Source organism: Parus major, chromosome 13, assembly GCF_001522545.3.
Source record: "Parus major isolate Abel chromosome 13, Parus_major1.1, whole genome shotgun sequence".
Lineage (NCBI taxonomy): Eukaryota > Metazoa > Chordata > Aves > Passeriformes > Paridae > Parus > Parus major.
This window is the reverse complement of record NC_031782.1, coordinates 6,940,152-6,963,376: the sequence shown is the minus strand read 5'-3', so window position 1 is coordinate 6,963,376 and position 23,225 is coordinate 6,940,152. Positions and strand designations below refer to the sequence as shown.

Here is a 23,225-nt window from a genome sequence, read left to right as displayed (position 1 = left end):
AGTCAGCTTTGGTCCAGGAGCCATCTGGCTGAGCAGCACCGTGCTGAGCTCATCAGGCTGCTCTCAGGAAAGGTTTCTTCACTCAGGCACAACATTTGAAGCACCTTGGCATTTCACCTGTGCCAGGAGAGACGTGGGAAAGTGGGCATTCACATACCTCCAAGGAGCCTTGTCTGCATTTCTTCATGCCCTCCCAAATGGAGAATAAGCTGTAGATACTGGACAGTGGGGTGACTCAGTGCAATGTTGTGAGAGTGTGCTGTGGTACTGTATCAGGGCAGACAGCAGTCCTGAGCTCTAGTTATCCTGGCCAACCATATTCATGAAATGGAGCCTATTTTAGCCACTCGCCAACTGCAGACTCAGAAGCACAGACCACAACAGCCCACTAGCTTCAGCCTCACTGAAATGATGATCCCTGACTTTTACCCCTTGAAGGCAATGTTGCCTTAGTAATTTGGGGTCACCCAGCTTTCTCTTGTCAACCAATACCACATCAAAGCAACACAGCTGACGCACATGCCCAAGTACAGATCTTTTATTCTCTCACTCCAGAAAGTGCTCTGTGAGTTTTCTTGAGTGCTGACCCTTTTGCTCTTCCTACATAACTTTTGGCTTCAGTCCCTGAACACAGAGGCTGGCACAGCATTAGTGGGGGCTGAAGCAGGGCATGCACTTCCCTAAGGTTCCACAGCAGGTGGTCAGTTTTCCTTTGGAGGGAGGGCATTCACAAAAGGCCATGTTAAGCCCTGTCCATCTTTATATATACTGTGGCTCTGCCCTTACCTGGGGAAAGGTGAATTCTTGGAGCTCTCTTACAAGTGGTAATTGCTGAGAGGTAGAAAACTGATGAGAAGGAGGCAAATTTTAACTTTAGAATGTGTGTTTTCCTGGCCTCCCAATCTGCTAACACACAAAGTTGGAGATAGCTTTGCTTTTTCTTGGACTTTATCCCACTATCAAGTGCAGAAACAGTTTTTACTACACTGGGTTGTGGCCTGTGGTTAATGTAAAGGGAGAACTTGCCTGCAGGCAAGGGGCCTGATCTCACTGGCCTGTCTGAAACGCCCTGTGCCTGCATCCACTACTTCATCTCCTTGTGATGGTGTGGGGGTGATGTTTAAGCCAAATACGGTGTTCTCCAGCCCTAGGTATGACACAGGTCAGCCACAGTCCTGCTCTTCACCCCAGTCAATCTCTACCTCTCTCTTGCACCCACACTCTCCAACTCCCCTTGGGCAAAGCACTCCTTCCCCGACTTTGCTCTGTTACATGCCCAACAGATCTGTGTGTCTGTATTTTTGCTCAGATCAAGAGGGTTCTGGATCTCACTTCCCATAATGTTCTTCCTACTTTTGGCATTGATGGACACATAGCTCAAAACGACCGTACTGCAAAGCAGGCAACCCCCAAAATGCTGTGACAACGACAGCGAGGCCTCTGCAGACTCAGCACATAAAATGGGTCACTGGCGGGGGCATTTCACTCACACAACTCCACGTGCTCGCCTTTCTTTTTCCTTGCTCTTGAAGTCACTTGCACGTAAACAGGTAAAACTAAGACAAGGGGGAACAAAGTGACGGTGAGGAATGGTGAGGGGAAAGGGAAGTGTCCCACAGTCCTGTTCCGGAGACTGCATCCCCACAGCTTTAGCCGGCTGGCTCCCCTGGTGCTGCTGCAGAAATAAAGGCCCATTGAGAAGTCAGGCTCCAAATTAGCATTTGAATTCCCTTGTAGCCCGTTGTCAGATGGGCAGGAGGTGGGTGCTAGTCTCGGTTGCTCAGCGCTGATACACAAAGGTGGCTTTAAAAGGTCCTCATTTTTCTGAGGGAAAGAAATTCATTGCTAAGACTGTGGATACTTTCTTTCTTTTTTCTTTCCCTCTCCCATTCTTTTTCGTTTCACCCCTTTCCTGGGTCAGGCTGAGCCACAGATAGACACGTCTCGGTATTGTTAGCCCTGTCTGACCTACTTCTCTCCCTCGCTTTGGCCCCGTGTTATGGATGCTGGTGCTATGGAAACCCGCTTGACACGCCAGTGCCACAAAGCCGGGGCCACCAGCTGCACCCTCCTTCCCGGCCCCACGGGACTTTCAAACAACACCCCTCGCCCAAAGAAAGTTAGCAGCCCTGCTTCCCGGAGATATTCAAGGGTGTCCTCCATCCGTCCCACCAAGCCGTGTTCCGGAGGGACTGGGGGTGCTTTTCCGAGGGCTTGGGGGTACCGGTGCTGTTCTTCCTCATGCCAGGGCACAATATTTCAGTCTGGTGGCCACTTGTAAAGCCGCCGCTGCCCGCACCAGACCTATCCGTGTCCGGCACGGGCCAGCACGTCAAGGATAGGGAAGTAGACGCGGGTGCCCTTGAAGCTTTCAAGATAATAAGTTACAAACTTCTGCACCGTGATCCAAAAGCCTTGCAGGAACCTGGCCGGGATCCTGGGAACACGGCGATGGGAACACCGTGCCGGCGGTGCCTGCGGCGGGTGACAGCTGCTCTGTCCGGGGCCAGAGCTCTGCACTTCCACCGTCACTCGCGTGGAACCCGCCCCGCCGGGGACAGAGGCTTGTTTACAAGTTCAGCCTCTGTACCTCTTGTGATAAAAAAGTTCTCGCTGGTTCTGCGGGTTTCCTTTGCTCTCTGCTGGCCTCCCATCCGGCTGGCTGCTGATCCGGGGAGCCTGTGGCACTATCAGAGTGAATTTGCATTCAAATACCGCACGCCAAACGTGTTTTTTTTTCCCCCCCGCTGTTGGCAATGAACTGGCAGCCCTAAGGGGAGGAAGCAGAAAGGAGCTCTGGAGTCCGCAGAGCGGACTTTGCTTTGTCTGTCGTAAGCGTCCCCAGGAGACTCCTGCGAGGCTCCAGGACTCCCCTCCCCAATGCCTTAAAGCCAGAGCCTGGCCCAGCTCGGATCAAACTCGAAGCAGGCGGGTTGGTGGATGAGTGCCAGAGGCCGTGGCTGTGCCGGCTGCCTGGTGAGCGCTGTCCCGGGCACCTCTCGGGGCGTAGCCAGCGCTGCTGGGGCACAGGCGGCGGGTCCGGAGCCGTCGGTGGTCGCTGCCCTCGGACCCCCCCGGGCCCCGCCGCCCCCAGCCCCGCCCCCGCTCAGCCGCGGGGCACCGGCGCCCTCTCCCGACACCCGGGGGAAGCGGCGGGGGCCGGGGCGGCCGGAGCGGGCGCAAATCCCGGGAGGAGCGGGGACACGGATCCCGAGGGGAGCGGGGCTCACGGCGCGGGCCCGGCCCCCCATGGCAGGGGCAGCGGTGGGACCTTCCCTCTGAGCGCTGGACCAGAGCCCACAGGAGCGCGGCAGTGCTGCTGGCGGCTGGATCACCTTTACTCTGCTGCTCACGGCGTGGCTTTCACACCTGCGGGACGGTGACCCGCGGTGGCAGGTGCAGCCCCCCAGCACTTCTGCAGCAGGCTCAGGTGGGCAAACCGGTGCCATACAGCCCCAGCACAGGGTGCTGGGCAGCAGCTTCATGAGTAGATTACTCCCAAAATCATCGTCTGTTTGAACCATCGATCAGCATGAAGTGGTTTTCTTTGACTGATGAAGCAGCAGAGCAATGACAGCAGCCCTGGTGGAGGGAAACAACTTCCCTTCTGCTCGAGGCATCTGAAATTGCCCCTCTGACAGTGTTTGAAGGGCTGATTATGTGCCCATCAGATTTTCTGTGGCAGCCACCAAGGCCAGAGCCTGACTGTGCTGTGCCAGGATTTTTAATGGTCTTCTGTGCATCCAAGGGGAGAAGCCGGCTACAATCTCACTGCTGAATCATTAATTTCCCTCCTCTGAGTCATCCTGCGGCCCTGTCACACACAGAGCGGACACAAGCGGGGCTGAGGTGGGCAGTGGCTCCAGGTTTATAGTGGGTTTAGAAATCTGCTTGTAGGATAAAAGACAAAGATTGTGTCTGCAGAACCAGTGAGTATCCACTTGGACTAACCCCTGAAAGCAGAGTTTTGATGCAGAGTCAGGACCTGCACCAGCAGCTGGGGCTGGTCCCTACGCATTAACTCTGAGAGGTGAATGGTTAAACTGGTGAAAAGTAAGGACTGGGGAACAACTTCAGGACATGGTAGGACCTGTTAATGCAAAGACTAACTGAAATCTCACTGTGAAATCTGTTCCTCCCTGACCTTGCTAAAGCACAGCCAGGGTTAAAGTATGCTCAGACTTTTCTGAAATGTGTCACCAAAGATGCTAGGAGAAAAAGTTATTATCTATCTTGCTGTGACACCTGAGGATTCCCACGAGGATGGGGCCCTGCTGCACTGAAAACTTTGCATAGACAAGTGTTGTACAGCTATTTTTGTTTGGCTTTAAGCCTTACCCTGCAGCATTTGTCAGTTTCAATGCAGCAGCATGACTCCAAGGCAGGAGAGCCTGAAAGGGAAGTGGACTGGGGGCTATGCTGGAGAAGCAAATTTAAAATCCATGGAAGGAAAAGAAACAATAGTAAAAATTAATCATTTCCTCCAAAAAACCCCTGCCTTTTGTTCTTACAGTCCAGATATGCCTACTGCTGGGAAAAGGAGGGGAGAGCAGGGGGCCTGGTTATGTGGTTGGACTGGCATCATGCTCATGCAATTATTTTCACTCTCTGGGTTTGGTGTGAATTCCCCCCATAGTGACACACAGAGCACTGCTGGCATTTCCTGAACTGTGGCACCAACATGAAGGCACCAGTGGCCAAAAGCATCAGTATTGTGAATACTGAACTCATGAAAATCCAGCCCCTGCTGATGCAGGAGGGAGCTGAGCACTGGGTAAACCACTTTTCAGTGCTGTGTGGTTCAGCACCCAATCCATGAGTTCAACATCTCCAAAAATCAGCTTCTCCCTCCTCAGAGCTCTCCTCCCATGGCACACAGGGTTGCAGGCTCCATTTGGACTGTATCTCAGGGAAACAAAGGCAGCCACCTTGCACTCACACACTCATGTTTCTGTTCTCTGCTAGCTGCACTCTCACAAAGAGACACCCGGGACAGCAACTTCAGTGACCTTTTATTTGTGCCTATTGTCACTGGACCAAGTTCAAAGCGGCACATGTGAAGTGGTGATGGATTCACACAGTCTGATTTACAGGAGTGGCTGATAACCAGCATGAGGGCACCAACAGACTTTTGCACAACATGTTGGTGGCTGCTCCAGTTTATATCTCACCTCTTTTGTTATGTCTCAGCCCACATCTGGTTCCAAACAAATGTCTTTCTTAGGTGTGGGCCTTGGAAAACTGGCATGAATCTGTGTTCTGTGCCTGGGCTGAGAATGGGGAACACATGGCACTTCCCTTTGGCAACTCACTGGGAAACTCAGACTGAGAAGAGTTTTCTTTTATTTGTCCTTGTTTGGGATTGTTGTTTCCCCATCAGACACACTGGAGCCGCCAGATGTGGAGCACTTGGCACACAAAGTGTCATGGGTGAAAAATATCTCCTAAACAGCTCAGCAGTGCTGGACAGTGAGGAAGGAGGTGTTAAAAGCTCAGGTGAGGGTGGATTTCTCATCGAGGGCTGTTGAGTTGCAGCCAGTCTGTTAAGGCAGGCAGGAGGGAGCTTGGAGATGAAGACAGTGATGAAACACAGAGGATGGGTCATGCTCTCAGACGCTGGAGGACATTCAGCCCCACATAGTGAGAGAGGAAGAAATGCAGGATGCCCAGGGCTGACACTGCAATGAGAATCCAGAGGACTCCAGCACTGAAGTATATCGGGGCGAGTCTGGTGGGAGAGAGGCAGCTGCTGACACCGAGTTTCCCGCCTGGGAACAGCCCCTTCCTCCCTGCAGAAGTGGGTGGAAAGGCTGTCCCCTGCCCCCTGCGTGGGATCCCAGCTTCCTCCTCAAGGGAGCAAACACAACCAAAAGGGCTTGGGGCAGCTCCAGCCTTGCCCAGTACCTGTGTTGCTGCCCCAGCCCTGTATCCATGCTCACATTATGCTTCAGAGACCAGGCTGAGTTATGCAGAAGCCCCAGAGCACCCAAGAGTCTTGAGCTTTCCCAAAGCAGATTATAATCCAAAATACACCCCCCAGGGGTTACCATGTACTCCCCTGAGTGCTGGTGTGTGTGAGTGTGTAACTGTGTGTGTAAGAGTGTCTAAGAGTGTGTGTGATTGTTTACCTTTCTGAGGACGATGCCTTGTATCCCTTAAAGTAGCAGTATCGAGCGTAGAGATAGAGCAGACCCAAGGCTGCAGCCAGACCTGTGTTCAGGAGAGATCGCAGTTATTGTCTCCAAAGGCTTTTCAGAGCTACTTGGAACCAAGGAGGTAGCCCAAAGTGAAGGAATAGAGACTCTGTGTCCTTTGGCTCTACCCTCCCATCAGAGACAGAATTACTGCTTAATTTGTTGTTCAGAAGTTGAGTAGCACCCGAGGACTGGGGCAGCATGCAGGGGAACAGATCCAGTGACAAACCAGGTAGAGGGATATTCTCACCTTGATGGAAGAAGAGTCCAGCCTGCCACAGAAGTGCCAGGAAGATGGGAAAATACTCAGAGGAGTTCACCCTGGAAGGAAAGAGAAAGGTTATAAACTAGGGAAAGGAAAGAAGCTCTTCCTCTTTTGCTTCCCCTAGCAGTTTCCAGACACTGAAGGATTTTGCTTTTTAGAACTCATGTTGTCATAAAAAGTGTCCAGGCTTGTTCCTTTTCCTGCACTTCCTGTCCCAGCTTTATTCACAGAAATTAAACAGTGGAAAGAACAGGGTCTCCAGGGTACAAGAAATTAAGTAAAAGATTCACAGGTCAGACTGTGCACAGAAAGGCTCCATGAACACTCCCACTGCTCCTTCCCAAGTGCTGCAGCTCAAACCCTGCTGTTGATGCCCCAAATCCCTGAGCTGTAGGGAAGGTCTGTCCCTCAAGCAGATAAGGCCAGAGCAGCCTGGGCTTTGTGCAGGAGTTGGAGGGAGCACATAACTGTTGGGATTGTTTGTATGCCATGCCCTGTCCTCCCAAAGGCCCAGTAGCACCAAAAGATGCTAGATGAGTCTAGGCTAGTGAAGGAGCAGAGAAGGGGATGGCTGAGGGCATCCAGCTCCAGCTACTCATTTGTTTTTTTTCCCAGTGGTCAGCTACAACAACACTGGAAGCTCCTCCCTCCCCACTGCAGCCCTAGCACAGAAGTCACAGCAGAGATGCTGGATTATCCTATCCCAGCTCCAGCTGAGATCTCTCTGGGAACTTGTCCTTGTCCATGAGTGAGATTCAGAGCAGAGCTGAAGCTGCCTGAGGTTTGGACACCACTTGGATAAAAACAGTCTAAGTCTCAGGCACCAAGGGTTATGTCTTTAGGAGCTCTTCACCGTACATCAGAGATCCATGTGTGCTTTTATCAGCAGTGGCTGGTTTATGACTCAAGAGCCAACCCAATTCTGATGTTGACTCTTCAACCCATTAATCATCCTTGAGGGAGGTAATTGCTTAATTACAGTTCCAGGAAAGGAATAGCAAAGCAGGGGAAAAACAGTGAGGTGACATGAGATCTGACAAACATCAGGTAAGAGGATTTTCTTACTGTGCTCGAAAGATCCTTTCAAATTCAGGAGGGCCTGAGATCTTTGGAGGTGAAACACCAAACAACCTCCTAGCATAGATCACCTGGAGGAAGAAGTAGGCTGCAGCAAAAGAGAGAAAAGTATCATTGGTCAGTCCTATGGCTATGCACAGTGGAGTCAGGAGCTGGCCAGAGGCTGGGAAAAAAGATCTGCAGTCTTCTCCTAACCCCACACCCCACTGAGCAGAGAAAGCTAGAATAAAATCACAGGTTTCCTTTTAGATAAGGAAAAGGAATGACCCAGAGCTGTAGCGCAGCAAGGAATATACAGTCACGTATTACCAGTGTTATCTGCTTTCTTGCATAATTGGCAGATGGTAAAATTGTTACACAATTCAGATGCACTTTACTACCGACAATTTCAAGGTTTTTTTAGTCTTTTATTTTTCTCCTCTTCTAAATTCTGATATCTGTGTAGGGATGGAACTGATGCCACAGATAAGCCAACCAGACACTGAATTAAATTGTCATGCAATGTGGACTTATGAGTGGGAGATGTTCCATGTGACCAACCACAGCCCATCCTTCCACCCTTTCACACTGCAGAGCTCTTTGTATGCTCACATCTACATGCACTTCAGGAACTGCCATAAACCCAAAGAGGGAAATCCTACATGTAGAGGGGAAAGATCTACCAAAAAGGGGGTAGGTCAGTTCAGAAAAAGGACTTCCCATTCACTCATTTGGCTGAATGCTCTCCAGAACCCAGACAAGATATCAGTTCACTGTCTGAAAAGCAGTGAAGTGCCAGTGCAACAGGAGACATTAAATATGAAAGCAAAAGAAAATCTGTGGAGTTACAGGAGATTGACCCAGCCACTATTTGAATACATGCATCTAATGGCCCCTACCTTGCTCCAGGACTCCCAGGACTGTCACAGCAGCCAGCCAATGAATCTGATCCAACATACTGACTTTTCAAGGCTCTAGAAAAGCTTATTTCTTGATCAGAAGTTCCTCTGGCCAGGTGCAATCCTTGCTGATGTGGCAGTTTACGATGGTAGCCTGACAGCCTGGGTTCGTTCTAATTGAACAAACAAAGCAAAGATTTAGTTTGTGGTATTGACACCCGGGAGGAGTCTGGCATGCCCATTATCATATGCACTGTGGAAATGGAATAAATGGAGACAGATTTAATGGAGTGTTTCCGTTCCCACCCACCCTTTTCCAGGAACAGAGTTATAAGGAGGTGGAAAAGCCAGTAGAGAGACAAACGTGAGAGATAAGGGAACTGGGAGCTGAATGGATGGACATTCTCAATAGCCCACTAATCCACTCCCCCCAGGGCATCTGCTTTAGGCCAGGGCACATCCCCTTTGCTGATGTTGCAGGAGAAACCAATGCTCTGCTTGGGCTGTTGTGTCACACCAGAGCACAGGCAGCATTCCAAGGTACATATCCCTGTGTACATAATCCTACACAGACTCTGGATAGCATGTGCTGGGCACAGAGAATGACTTATGGCCACAACACTGAGACCCTGCATGAAAAACTCTGAGAGGGTAAGAGAGAAGAGGAAGTGGTAAAGTACAAAAGGTCTCTAGATCTGTCCTGCACACTGATATTCTATTTGGGAATGGGTCCTGCAGAATGACTGTCAGACACCAAGGGGGTTTCAGAACCAGCCTGCGTCCCTGAAAGGCTGGGAGATGTGCATCTAAGGCTTCTGATCAATCCTCTGCCCAATGAATTCACACCAAAAACACCGGAGTGTGCTCTTTGTGGGGATGTCTTGGTTCTAGAAGACAGGTGTCTGCTAGGGAGGGCAGGAGCCTCTGTTGGGATGAAAGAATGTAGACCCCCTCCCTCTGAATTATTATAAATTTGAAATCAAGGGGCTTTCAGGCAGAGATCTGGGGATAGGAATAACAGTTCTTTACTAGTATAACCAGGCAAACAAACAACAATAACTACAGCATTAGCAAGAAAACAGAACCAGGGACCCAGTGACAGCTTTCTCGGCTGAGACGGAATGGAGGGGTTTGAATTCACAAACCACCTTGGGCAGTCAGTCCCGGTGCTCCTGCAGGGCTCTGAGGAACAGTCGGCTGGAACAGCAGGGATGAGCTGAGATCCTGGGCTGGTGGATAAGGTGTATCAGCAGGGATGAGCTGAGATCCTGGGCCGGTGGCTGAGGTGTATCAGCAGGGATGAGCTGAGATCCTGGGCCGGTGGCTGAGGTGTATCAGCAGCTCCGCGGTGGTGGCTGGCACTGCCACACGTCCCGGCAGGACAGGGGGTGTGAGGCCACCAACAAAGAGGGAAGAAGGAGAAGAAGCAGCCGCTCCGTCTGGGTGATGGCGAAATTCCCTTCCCTCTACCGCAGCAGCTCCGCACCTCAAAAAAAAAGAATGTCTTTCCCCGAAGCCGAATAAAGACTGCCAAACTGTCCCCACCCTCCTTTCCTGCCCCCTTCCCGCTCTGGGCCCGGCCACTTTTTGTCCTTTGTCGAGCACCTACTAAGTACCCACAGTTAGGTTTTCCCCGCAACTAATGGGTAAAAATTCCACGGGCAAGCCAGAACAACAAGAAATGGACACCTAACCCCCAACAGGGGAAAAACCTGCAGAATTCATCAGGACATAGCAAAAAGAAAATTACATTTTCACGTGTCAGAAGAGACCCATTTATCTAGTTCCCATCTAACAGCACAACAGCTGGCACAGACAGAAGCTGCTGGGACCACCAGCTTTGTTTCCCTCCTCTCTCTTCATTCAAAGAATTCTTCCATCAAATCAGGGAAAAAGGAAAGGAAAGACAAAGTGATTGTTGAACACCACTGTTATAGAAATTATTAGTGATTAATGATTAATAGTATTAAATCAATTTACAGAAATTACATTGTATGACTGATGTCTTTGATAGGCTTTCAAAGAAGCAATATGCTGCTTCTGGTTTTCTGCCTCTCTATAAGCTACAAAGGCACCCAAAATGGCTGTAACAATGTCCCAGCTTAGTATTTTTCCAAATATCAAATACACACCCTATTGTTTTTCAAACACCAGCCCTAAGATTAATTCCTTTATTTCAGAATTGAATCTTTTTCATGTCAGTGACTGTTTAGAAAAATGAGGAACACTGTGTTTTGTTTTCTTCTATTTAGTTGTCAAAGAAATTAAGAGCTCCCCTGTGTCAGCTCAAGAAGGGCAGAGGTCTTGCAGAGCTTAATGATATTTGATTTCCCTCTGCTCCTGTCTGATAACAGCCTGCTAGTGAAAGAAAATAAAGAAAACAACTGAGCAAAAAATTTTGAGCTTACACCTCCATCAGATGACAGTGCACTGTGAGCTGCATCAACAGTGTCAAATATGTGCAATGGAATCTGGGCCAGGAGGAGCTGCACAGGCTGCCATGGAGCATTCCTGCTCTCCAGATCATCACTAAATACAAAACATTTCTAGTGTCATCATCTACCATGGTCTAAACATAATAAAGACCAATAGAAATATGAATGAATAAACAAGAACACATGTCTCCCCCCTCCTCCTCCCTCCTCCATAAGCATAATTTTTCAATCTGTTTTTAAACTCCTGGAGAGCACAACATTTTTCTTGTCCCTGTTTCTCACCATCAGAACTCACTTTATTTTCCATTCTCCCTCAATGCTTACAAGGAACAGGCACAAGTACCCCGGTCCCAGCACCAAGTGCCCTTGGGTGAGACTGTCATGGGTGGGCAGCACCCGTGGATGGCAGCATATTGCAAATCCTCACCCTCCGAGGCTGACACAGACAAGTCTTGCAGTCCCAGGTGCAGTTCAGGGTGGATTTGTTGGGCAGGAGCTACTGAAACGCTCACCCCTCTTCCACTCCCTGGCTCTGCACTCCAGGTTATGCCATGTGAATGTGGCCCCACGTCAGAGGGTACAGGGCAAAGTCCTCACACCTCCCACTGCGTCATCACTGCAGGCATTTCTCTATGCCCATGGCTGCTTTTGCCACCTCTTCCTGCAGCCAATAATCCTTTCTGCATCCTAATTTTCAATGTAGAGATACACTCTGAGCTGGACTGCAACACCAATAGGGATTAAAAATAATCTTGGGAAGAAAAATGATCAACACAATGCCTTGGAGGAGTTTCAAGCATCCATAGAGTATACTGCACCTATTACTTGCCCAGAGCAGCAGGGCAAGGAGAAGCCAGCAGTGCTGGGTCCAGCACCGTTACATGCAGTAACATCCCCTGGAAATGTATTTCAGGAGCATACAACGGCTCAAGAGCTTTCTGTCAGTGGAAGAGAGAACATTTCACAGATGAACAACTCACCCTTCAGCTGTGAAGCATGGAGGTTCCTCGTTCTTCCAATCCTACTGCACAAATATGGAGATATTTTCTAGTGCAGGTCGTACTTGTGCTTCCTTTCCCTCTGAATCCTTTTGCAGCCACTAGGTACATCCAAACTTGTGACTGTGGAACTGCTTGTGAGAACAGTTACTGTCTTTGTAACAACCACAAATTAAAAAAGAGGGGAGGGTTCATTCAAAAGAATTTTTTCTCACAGAGAAGAAAGAATTCTTCTAGTTCAAGAGAAAGAGAAGAGAGCTCAGCTCTGAGCAACTCAGTCTGTTCAAGCACAGCTCCTCAGGGCAGGGTGGGGGGTTGGCAATGTGCCCTCCTGACCTCCCATTCCCATGGAGGCTTCTCTTAAACTCAGATCTACATGTGTTGAGATTTTCCCGGAATTCTTGGATTTTCCATCTGTAAAAGGAAGAACATGCTAAAAATATGGTGAGAGAAAAAAGAATTCATTAATTTACCCATTAGAAAGGCAAAACTGGCCACGTGTTCCCAGGAAGTGGAGACAGCTGCAGACAATTTCTGTTCTGTGACTCCCAACAGGACTCAGAGCAAGAAATAAGCTGGATCAGATCTCCTGAGTGCATTGAAATGTGTCCTGGGTTCTGCATTTTGAAAAAAACATAAAAGCTTTGCATGACAAGAATTATTATATCTTCCTAAAATGAGCATCTATCCAGAGGGTCCTCCTTTCACAGAGTAAAAGAGCAGGTGGTTGGTTTTCTCAGCAGCATCCAGGTTGGCATTATACAACTCATCTCTTGGAGTACAAACTCAGTGTATATTGGAGAGGTGCCTTAGCCTGTTCATCCAGACCAGTTTCAACCATATTCCTGGCATTTATATGTCTATGGCAGATCAAAGAGGTCACAGAAATACTCACAAATATTTAGTTATAGCAAAATTTCTAGGGACCAAACCAATCTCTGAGCTGCTTGAATGCTTCTGCATGGAGCAGGACCATAGCCAAGCATCTATTGACAACACTTCTCATCTCAGGAAAGGAGAAAGGCTTCACTTTAGACATCAAACAGGGAAAACATAAAAAAGTAATTTTCTAGAAAGCTAGATGGAAAGCTGAGTCTTTGGAAAACCACATAAATTAATATATATACTCATTTATTTAGGGATAGTTTGGAGAAAATTTTTTAAAGCTTTCTTTTAATGGAGTTTGGTGAGCTTTATCCACATGCACATTAAATCTGACTGGAGGGCACATCAGTATAAAAGCAATGCCAAAACTCTTCCCTTAATTCATCATCCGAAGGCACGGGTACATGCAAATGCATTATACCCCTTCATTTATGATCAACATCTGTTAAAAGTATTAATTAAATGTCTCTCTTGCCCTGCCTTGTCTTGTGTTATTGTCACACAAGGAAGGCCTTTTCCATGTGTTTTGGCAATTTTCCTACCTCCTGTTCAACAGAAAGTCAGGAATAGCTAATAAACAAAAAGGAACAATGCCAAAAAGTGGCTCACTTGAAGAATAAATCTTTGGAGCGAAAAGTGCACATGTCAGGGAGGGGGAGGATTTCCCTTTGCAGAGGAACAAACAAGCCTTTCAAACATCTTTGGAAGTTCTTATTAACATACACTCAGTATTATCCTATAATGATGTGGGAAAAAAACTGCAAGTGTACAGGGTATATTGGAATACATCAAAGGCTGAAGAGTGGTCATGAAGTGCAGTTCCCTTTTCCTAAATTACAAAGGTGAAGAAATAGAGCTGTTCAGCATTTCTATCTTGTTTGGACCAGCACACCCAGATGCTGGCTGGCCCTACCTGGTGATGAGCAAAAGCTAGACAAGGCATTGGAGAGGGGCAGAGTAAGGACAGCTCTAAGGAGACATTTTCCAGGGGGAAGACTGGAATTCCTCATAGGTCTCCTGCAAAGAAGAGACCCTTGGCTTGTCAGAAACAGGGAAAGAATCAGGGGAATTCGCCAGGGAATTCCCAAAGAGTCAGGGGAGGTGTTGCTGTGCAAAGTCATCTTCAGGGATGGGGCAATCAGGAGGGCACTGGTCCCCCTGCCTTATGATGACTTTTCACACCAAAGTTCTGTCCCACATGGGGTTGAGAGAAAGGAGGTGGTTTGGGGGGAGATCTGCCATAGTCCTCACTGGAGATGCTCTTCTCTCCTTGCTTAGTGCTGTGGGACTGTGCCCAAACCCAAGCCCGCTGAGCATCCTGCCCTGTGTCACCCCGTCTGTAACACAGCTCAGCTGGACAAATACAGAAGGTGAGACCACAGAGTGTCCAGCCATCAGCATGAGGCCCATGGACAAACTTGTGCTAGGGCAGAAGGAAGGCACTGAGGCCAGGAAACTGAGAGATGTTTCTGTAGAGCTCCACTGATGACAGTAGTGTCCAAAAGATTTGTAATATATCTTCAGAATGAATCAAATGCAAATTCTGTGGATGAGAGCAGACCATCGTTTGGACTGTTCTTTGAACTCCTTCATTCTCATACCCCCAGAAGATGCCCCAAGTGATGTTCTGGCAGAGGAATGGAGCCCAGAGAGGGGGTGGGATGCAGCCAGTGAGGGGCACAGGCACCGTGCTGCAGCTGGGAGCCTGCGAGTGCGCTGGAAGCAGAGTGAAGAGGCTGCCTGGGTCACATAGCACTGAGCACAGAGGAACACAAACAGGCTCTGTTTCTTCTCCTGTCTCCAAAGGAGAAATTAAACAGAGCCAGCCTCCACATCTCCTGCTGGCACAAGCAGGGAGACAGAAGCAACTACAGATCATGGGAGCAAGATGTGAGTGTGGGAGCAGACGGATTTTTGGTTACTGGACATAAATTTTTGTGGCTTTTGTGTGTCAGAGACTGGCAAAGGTCAAGCTGACCTGTGTGTACTCAACAGTGGTGGCAACTGCAGGGAGAGTGGGGCTGGGAGCAGTCCCTGGGGAGAGCTGCCACAGGAACTTGACTCCTCCAGCCCCATATGGAGCCCAGACACTCTGTGAATGCTGACCCAGCTCTGCTGTCCCCCAGCAAGGGCAGGTAACTCCTACCCCAGCATCTCAATTTGGGGGACACCATTTAAGGTACCAAAAGTGGAGACCTCTTCTGACCCTTTCGCCTTCTGTCCCAGCTTCTGGGTTGCAAAGCTGGACTAAGAGCAGTCCCAGAGGTGCCACTGGGACCAGGCACCATCCTGGCCCTGGTCTTCCAGCATCTTCTGAGTGACTTCAGCCTCCCCAGCTGTGGGGGTGCTGGCCCATGGTGGCAGGCAGTGAGGGGCTGTGCCCTGGGAAGCCAGGACAGACAGACATGGTTAGAAAATCTCTTTCCTCCCAGAGGCCTCTAAGAAGTATCAACAACAGGGAACTCTGGCCAAACATGAGAAGCCATCTCTGAGCAGTCATACACTGATGACCAATCCCACAGCGGGACAAAGGATTTGCCTAAGAACCAGCTGGATTTATTTTTAGGGTGTGAAATGGTTGCATGACACAATTGTGTAAAAGAATTTAACAAAACAGTGCTAAATACCAGACTTGCCTGCACACCCTTGTTTTTAACCATTGGGAGGCTGAAATGGCAATTGAAATGATGCTACTTTAGTGACTCTGCCTCCCAAAGCCTGGAAGCAAGGTGGATGGTGTCTCTAAGTGCTCTGACAAGAAGAGGATTCAATGAGTGACATGGGGAAGTTATTGAGCTCCTTGGTAGAGCTGTTCTACTGGCACTTCTGCTAGGGAACACACTCTGTTCTAGTGGACCTCTGCTGGGGAAAAAGGCAGAAAGAACCTACTACAATTCCAGAATTTCCTGTAGCCTTTACAGAATAAGTATTTCACTGTTTCCAGTTTCCTGACATGATTCCATTGCCCTCTTACAGTGAGGTGTGTTCAATGCTTAAGGAAGATTTTATTAGTGATAAATCCCTCAGAAGCCGTCTTGTCTGTCCTCAAACCATGTGGTCATAGTGGTTTAGATTTCTGCCTGTGAGGGCAGTAAGGTGAGATGGACAGTACTGGCATGTGCATCCTGCTGCCTGTTGTATCTCACTTTAGAACACCCATTTTCCAGCATCCACCTGCTGCTCCATGCTGCCCAGGACTGGGATGCTGCCTAACTGGACATGTCCTGATGGTGGCCATTCCCGTTAGGGGAATTCTCAGTGCCAAGTCGGTGCTTGATGCCTCCTGGCTATGCCAGCTTCAGTCTGTAGGACAGCATCCATTCCCTGCCTCCCAGCCTGCAGGATCAGAGCAGCCTTTTATCCAGGGCCCTGGGGAGGCAAAGCACAGCCCAGCATAGCACACAGGAGCCTGGGCTGTGCTATTTGAAAGCCCTGAGTGAGTGCTGGGATTTGCTGTTTTGCATCACAATTTAGTGCTTTTGTTCAGCACTTGCAGAGATCCAAAACTAATCCAGTCTGTTGGTACAGCACTTATCAGGGACCAGTGTTTAAGTTATTACTAAAGCAAACAGATAAATCTCCACCTATAATTTCCAGAGGTTCAATATTTACAATAGATTAACACAGTCAGCTACTATCTGCTGAACACTTTGATTACTCCTATAAAAATTAGTTAAAATCTTTCCCAAAGTCCTCAAATTATCAACATTTTCAGAATTTATCATTTCTTATACCAGTGATCGTGTTCATCCTTAATATAGCGTTTCTTAACCAGATTCATATAGGTAGATATAATGTCAAATTTCATTTGGGGTTTTTTGAGTTTGCCTCAGATTTACATCTGTATATACATAAAGGGAGAAGGGTCTTTGATTCTTTTTGCTGCCTTGTAAAATGTTATCAGAAAACATCCCCTAACAAAAGTCTATCTAGGACTGCAGAAAGCTCACAGCTCAGCCCACTTTTACCTTGGGTGGGATATGTCCTGCAGAAAGAAAAGGAAAGAGCCTTGTCATTGAGCTGATGGACAGATTAAAAATGTACCCGCTCATAGGACAAAGACTTAGATTAAAATAACCCAAAATAATGAAGAGAATGTTGTGCTTCTACAAAGTAAGTCAGTGACTGTTTCCAGTTCCACATATATGCACTTGTAAAAAGGAGAGTCTAATGGGGAAGACATTTAGAAGCAATGAAAGAAAAGAATTGGAAATGTAAAATCACAATAGTGAGCTTATTTGATATGCATATGATAGTTATAACCCACAGTTTCTACAAAGTCAAATGAGGGGGCAGCTCAGCTCAGCCTCTTCATCTTGGAGAACTTAGCCCACTCTGAAAGAATTCAAGCTCTTACCCAGCCCAGTGTCTTGACAGAAAATGAAAGCACCATATTCTTGACTATGGAATGAATTTGTGTTTGAGAACACCAACATTCCCTAAGGCGCAGATGATATTTTTATTACTCTTAATCAGATCTCTCTCTTCATTCCTCCTCATTCTTTTGAGTTTCCACTGAGCTTGGTAGCAGCTTGCCTTTATGATTTGATCTATTTCTTTCAGTTAAAATACTTGTCCCATGATTAATTCAAGTCTTGAGTGATAAGATCTAATTCTGCACTATTTGACTTGAAAATGAAACCAAAGGTTGTCATGTTTCACTTTTGTAACCTTAAACATTCCTTTCCCTCTCATGCCAAGCATTTTCTGTGACTGACTAGACCACCTTCATTCCCCATCTGTCCAAGTAGCAAAGGAAGACTTTCACCCCCCCAACTTCTGCTTGCTTTAATAGCCAGCCAGTTCTGAAATAAATCCCCACCTCCATATTCCCTTAGGTTTCTGCATCTCCTAACTCTGCTGAGAATACTGCACTGATTGTTGCACTTGCACACAGCCACAGTGCTGCTTCATAATCTCTGACTCACTATTTTCCCTGGAAACACTATTAGAATGGCCATGTTTAGGGGGTTTTAACAATCTCCAGCTTTCAGTCAGCTGCACTGAAGACTGGCATGAAGCTAAGATCAGGACAGTAAAGAACAGCAAGAACATCACATGCTTAGGGCTGTGCTGCTCACTTTCCTTACTCTGAACTGGAAGAAAATCCTGTGAATCCCAGATTCACACTTATCTTCTTTGGTTGACATGCTCTTGCCTACATCTGCTTTTTAAAAGGGTTCTTTGATTTCTGAAATAGCACTAAGCATAATTTCCTTTCATTCCCCCATAATCAAACAGCAAGTGGCAGCAAGGCTCAAACTCTGTAGGTGAGCCTGGAGGATAGGCACTGCTATTGCCTTGGAATGAGTTGGAATGGGCAGAAGTGTTTGGTGTTAATACAGTCATCAGGGCCCTGTCTCTGCTTTGTCACGAACAAGCAGCTCCAAAGCAGAGCCCTCTGCTGCAGGGTAGGGCTCCAAGGTTCTCAGGGTGATTGTTGATGATATGAACAGCCTTGGCTTCCCAACCAAAGGCTTTTCAGCTGTCTACAAAAATAATGAGGACACCATAGGCTCATGTTCACCCTACACTTCAAGGGCCTCATGGGTTAAGATACAATAAAAACATAGACACCCCTATAAAAGAAGCCTCCAGCACATCTCCACAGTGCACTTTTTTTTTTCCTATTTCTATACACTTTTTGGGCAAGTGTTCAGACTGGCAACAAGTGATTGAAAGTAAATTCCTCTGCAACCAATGGACGGAATGCACACCTCATTGTAAAGTTATTTTGGTTTTGCCAGCCACAGCAATGCAAGAAAACGCAGCATATTCCCACAGAAAATTCTGGAGGAACACCAAAGTCACTTCCAGTGCACAAAGCCCCATGCAGTGGGCTGGAAGGAGGGGTTTGCTGTGGTCCTCACCTTCATCGTGCTGCCACATCTGTGCCATGGGCACAGCACAGCTTGGCAGCCGGGCACTCAGGCCGTGACAAAACCCTCAGCACACTCTTTGTTCCTGCTGGGCTTTGGAGGCCAGGCAGGCATGGGACCACCTCCGGACCCCAAAGCTAATCCTTCCCTAGGAGATGTCTGTCACAAACACAAGCAGCAACAAATCCTATAAGCCCTTCGTTGCTGGCTGGTTTGCTCCCAGCAACCAGGAATGGAAATCTGTTCTCCATTCCCGACCGCCTAAGCCTGGGCATCCGGAGCCTCGGAGGTGCCTGCACTTTCTGGGGATGTTGATAAAGGGCTGCCAGGATCTTGGAGCTCCTGTGAGGCAGAGAAGCGTTGGAGACATGTCTAATTTCTGGAGGCAGAGTTGGATCTTTCAAACCACAGGGTTTGTTTATCCCCTTCCTTCCTGGCACAGAATGGAGCTTTTTTCTGCAGAAAAGAGGCGGAATTTCAGCACGGCTCTGCAGGGAGGGGAGGGCAGGCGAGGCCGGGAAGGGTGTGAGACGGGGCCCCAAACCACAGGCCCTGTGCAAGTGCCTTGGCGCCGGCTTGGGAGGAGAATCCCGGCCCGGGAGAAAGATCCACACTGAATATTTGCCACCAGAAGGCAGCGGGGAGCTGCGGTTTGGAACAGCTGGTGTTCGCAGGACGTGCCCAGGGAGAAAACAGCAGAAGGAGCTTCTCCCCCTGCTGATTATAACCTGCCGTGTTAAACTTCCCTCGTCCAGCCCCCTGCGCCGTCCTTAGAAAAGCACGGGAGAGTACAGCGTAAAGAGAAAGCACTTCCCTTATGTTTTCATTTGGAAAATAGATATGGATCACACTTGCCTTGCCCTCCCATCTGCTGAAATCCTTCTGGGGTGAGCATAGGTGAACCCCACCCCAGCATGGACCACCCCCCTTGAGCAGCTGAGGCACTGCTGTTGTTTTTGAAGAGGGAGCTAAATGTGCAAAGTCCCTCTGCCCTGCAGCTCCAACCTATGACCCAGTGGTTATTAGGGATACAGTGAGTGCACATGAAATCCTTGCTGGCTGGTTGCAGCCACCGTGGCCACAGAGCAGCTGTGCTGTGACCCTCCCTGCGGGCACTTGCTCCTCCGTACATCTCACCCACGATGGGGAAGGAGCTGTTACTGGGAAGCAGTTTTCCTTGGGGGGGTTGTTTCTCAGAAGCAAGTCCCTCCTGCACATTACAGAGCTCACTGACTTACAGAGCTCTTGATGGCAATTTAGTAGGTCGTCTCAGTTTTCCACAGGGACCATCCACCAGAAGATGATGCTCCATGCAGGGACAAATGAATATGTCCCACCTAGGCTGTGCTGACAGTGGAGTATTTCAGCACTAACCTGCCTTCATCAGTAGTTGCACTGGGTGTTAGAGGTTCAATTTCTCAAGTCGTGCAGGCACGTCTACATCTGCACTGCTCCTCAAAAAGCTAATTCTGCTAATCCAGCAGAGATCAAACCATGTGTCTTTTACTTGATTTGCTTTCAGCTGGGACAGGCGCCCAACGCCAGCCACGGAACAGCCACATGAGCACACAGGAGGAAGCCACATGGAGGGTGGCACACTGGTAGTAGAAAGAGGCTCAGTGTAAAACCACATGCAAGATTTAAGTGAAAACAGTAGGGAAGTATAAAAAATAGGGATCAAAAGACAGTGTGCAGGGTACTGACCACATCTGGGTTTCTGTTGTCCTTAAAAGAAGAGAGTGGTGAGGGTTTTTTCATCAGACACAGACAAAGAGCCATTAAAATGGCTGAAATGTATGTTTTCTGTTATCCAGTCTCTTCAGGTCCAGCAGCTGATGATTGCAAGTGGGAGAGTGGCCAGTCTGGAGAGGTTACTGAGATAAGTGCTGCTAATTCCTTGTTTATTGACTTCAGTAAATTGGGACTAAGATGGGCCAGGGGTTCCAGGTGGTGGCCTTGTGCTGTTTAAATGGCATGTCAGGAATGCAGTAACACTACCATGATTTTGCTTGTTTTTTAAGAGGATGTGGTGTGTAAAGCAGAGGGCTGAGGAAGAGCACTATGCTGAGGCCAACTCGGTTAACCCGAGGTTGCATCTGGCTCCAGATGCTTGGCTTCTTGTGCAGGGCTGGAGGGGTTCTTGTAGCCTGAAGCCAAAGGGCAAGTGGGAAGTAGGTGTAGGCTTCTGAGCAACCCTGACCATGGGACCTCAGTGTGCCCCAGAGCAATCACATGTTATGGGAGAAGAAGACGCTTTCTTTCTTCCTTCCTTGCTTCCTTCCTAGAGTCAGTCTGCACATCATCTTGCCCCTCTTCCATTAATAAACACATTTACCTCTTTCCTTTCTCCCTGGGATGGTCTGTGTTTTAACAGAATTTCAGTTGCCATTAATCAATCTGTCAAAATTTAAGACATTCAGAAACTTGACCACTGAAAAATGATTTATTTTTGTTTGTTTTGGGGGGAGTGGTTTTTGTTTGTTTGTTTGTTTGTTTTTGCTGTGGATTTGTGAGGGGTTTTCTGTGGTTTTTGGGAGAGTTTCTTGGGTTTTGGGGTTTGATTTTTTGGTTCCTCAAAACAAACAACTGCTTCCAAATACACAAAGCATGAGCCCTGAGCCATCTAGACCAGTACCAGGCAAGGTGGTACCAACTCAAGAGGTTATCACAGAGGAGTTATCACAGAGCCATGAGCAGCTCAGGGAGGCTATTGCCAGTCAGTCTCTGATCTGGTGAATCTGAAATGTGTGAGCTAAAGTGGAAAGACTCTGTTCCAGCACAGCGTTCCTCTTTTGTCCTTGCTGCTGATCACACTCACAGCCCGTCTCTGTAGCCTGGCTCTCAGAGAGCTGAGGGGATTGAGCATTTTCTTCTTTGTGAAAGGTTTTCGGCATCACTGATGCCCTCAGGACACCAAGGCGTTGGCAGCCTCTTGCTGTTGCTGGCAAGTCTTCAGTTGTGTTTAAATCCAAAGTGTAACCTGCATTTTCCTAGTGAGGGAGTAACTCCTGTTGCCTGTGTTGCAACCATGTTTGGACACAAATGCATCGAGTATGAGACCCTCAGGAAGGACACAATTCTGGGGATATATGAGGGCCACCCTCATTTACATGAGGTCCATGAAAGAACTGTCAGAAAGTGGCACAGTAGAAGCCACATGGTGCAAACTGGTGCAATGCCTATGGGAGCCAGGAAAGCTGTGTACAACCATGAGGATTTCCCTACCTTATGTCCAGATTAAACCTGCCCCTACTGTCTTCTCTCAGGTAACGCTGAATTTCTGGGTCCTGGAAGGTCTGTAAGGTTCCTCTTCTCAGGGACACTTCCCAGCTTGTGCAAATGGTATCAGTGGATAGATGGTCTTTTTCCACCTCAGTACTGTGTCTGCCTGTCTCTCTTTCCATCCATCTGTAGTGCTCTGTTACTGCTTCTCTGTTAATTTTTTCTTCTATTTATCTGCTTCATCTTATTACAAATAATTTATAACACTTCTTACATTCATATTTATTAGCTCTGAAAATGGCAGGACTTCATTATTTCCGTTTAAGATGATTATCCTCCCCCCATTGTGATAATGTTCATGTGTCATTTCCCATCCTTCTCTCGAGCATTGTCACCAGAGATGTCTTTGTAACAAACTGTGTTTTCCATGGAAAGCACTCCAGGACACATGGACATTGTTCTGTACAGAGATGTGAGCTTGCCTTCCCTCCTGCAGTTCAAAGTTTGAAAGAGCAAAATTCAGTGTTCTCTCATTGGTTGTCTGTCTTGACTGCCTGCTCTCTGCCAGTGTGGTGTCCCTCCTGTCATGCTGACCTGCTGGATTTTCCACTCACTTCTTGCCAGTTTTCCAGAGGACAAGGGTCTGAAAAGATGTATTACTAGTGCTTGAAATGCAAGGAGAAATTTAGCAATGTAGCAATGCCCTGAGGGGATTAAGGAAGAAGGAAGACTTTGGAGATCAAGTTAGAGGGAATTAAGAAAGTACCAGTGGAAAGCACATAAGTTTTCTGCCTGATAATACTCAGGACAAGAAAGTTGCCCAAAATGGAATTACTCAAAGTTCTAGTGCACTTATAAACTGATCACTGCCTCTTACCTCTAAGGCGTGCATATTCAGGCTCTGTCAGTTTCACCACACTGCCTAATCTATGCCTTTGCAGAAATCTATACTGCCAAAGTCAGAGAATAACACACTTCTTGAATGTTTGTCAGTGGGACAAAGCAAATCTGCTCCAATAAAGCCTGAACACACCAAAATGTTTTTCCTTGACAATGTCATGTTTGCCATGTGGTATCTGCCACTCTCTTTCTTTCATCTTCACTGCCCTGGCACTCCAGAGTCTAAAAATACCACCTTTTCAGCTGCCAAAGCAGTTAAATCTCTGTGCATGTTTTTTCTGGTTCCTTTACTTATCCCTTTTGTTTTCCTTCTGGATTATCTCTCTCTTGTGTTCATTCTGTATTTCTTTTATCTAAGTTCAAACATATTGAAAATCCCTGCATAGGATATGCTTTTATCAGATATTTTTTTCCCTGTAACTTACATTGCTCAGTTCTCCTCGATGACAAAGCAGCACAGGCAGAACCCAGCTCCAGGGCTGCCTGCCTGTG

The 23,225-nt window shown here is 47.9% G+C and overlaps 1 protein-coding gene and 1 long non-coding RNA gene across 3 annotated transcripts; both read right to left on the bottom strand.

Moving 5' to 3' along the window:
- Positions 1-4,993: 4,993 nt before the first annotated feature.
- Positions 4,994-9,604, bottom strand: LOC107210533 (leukotriene C4 synthase-like). 2 transcript variants are annotated; one of them, XM_015641467.2, is made up of 6 exons: positions 9,563-9,604; positions 8,415-8,587; positions 7,525-7,624; positions 6,445-6,515; positions 6,129-6,210; positions 4,994-5,728 (listed from the first exon to the last, which is right to left on the bottom strand). In XM_015641467.2, the coding sequence occupies exons 2-6, from the start codon at positions 8,470-8,472 to the stop codon at positions 5,602-5,604; spliced, it is 438 nt and encodes a 145-aa protein (XP_015496953.1). In that variant the 5' UTR covers positions 8,473-8,587; positions 9,563-9,604; the 3' UTR covers positions 4,994-5,601. The 2 variants fall into 2 exon arrangements, with proteins under 2 accessions (XP_015496953.1, XP_015496954.1); XM_015641468.3 differs by lacking the exon at positions 9,563-9,604 and adding an exon at positions 8,725-8,868.
- A 196-nt stretch (positions 9,605-9,800) lies between these two features.
- LOC107210534 lies at positions 9,801-11,407 on the bottom strand. The gene is made up of 3 exons (XR_001523950.2): positions 11,277-11,407; positions 10,823-10,943; positions 9,801-9,900 (listed from the first exon to the last, which is right to left on the bottom strand). It is a non-coding gene; the product is annotated as an uncharacterized LOC107210534 (long non-coding RNA).
- Between the last annotated feature and the right edge of the window lie 11,818 nt (positions 11,408-23,225).

Bases quoted from the DNA above. Each gene is read 5' to 3' on its own strand.
- LOC107210533 (XM_015641467.2), bottom strand. From the start codon at position 8,472: ATGTTGGATCAGATTCATTGGCTGGCTGCTGTGACAGTCCTGGGAGTC. The intron at 7,625-8,414 runs GTAGGGGCCATT...CTTTTGCTGCAG, and splicing joins CCTGGGAGTCCTGGAGCAAG to CCTACTTCTTCCTCCAGGTG. The intron at 5,729-6,128 runs GTAAACAATCAC...CTCTCCCACCAG, and splicing joins AAGGCATCGTCCTCAGAAAG to ACTCGCCCCGATATACTTCA.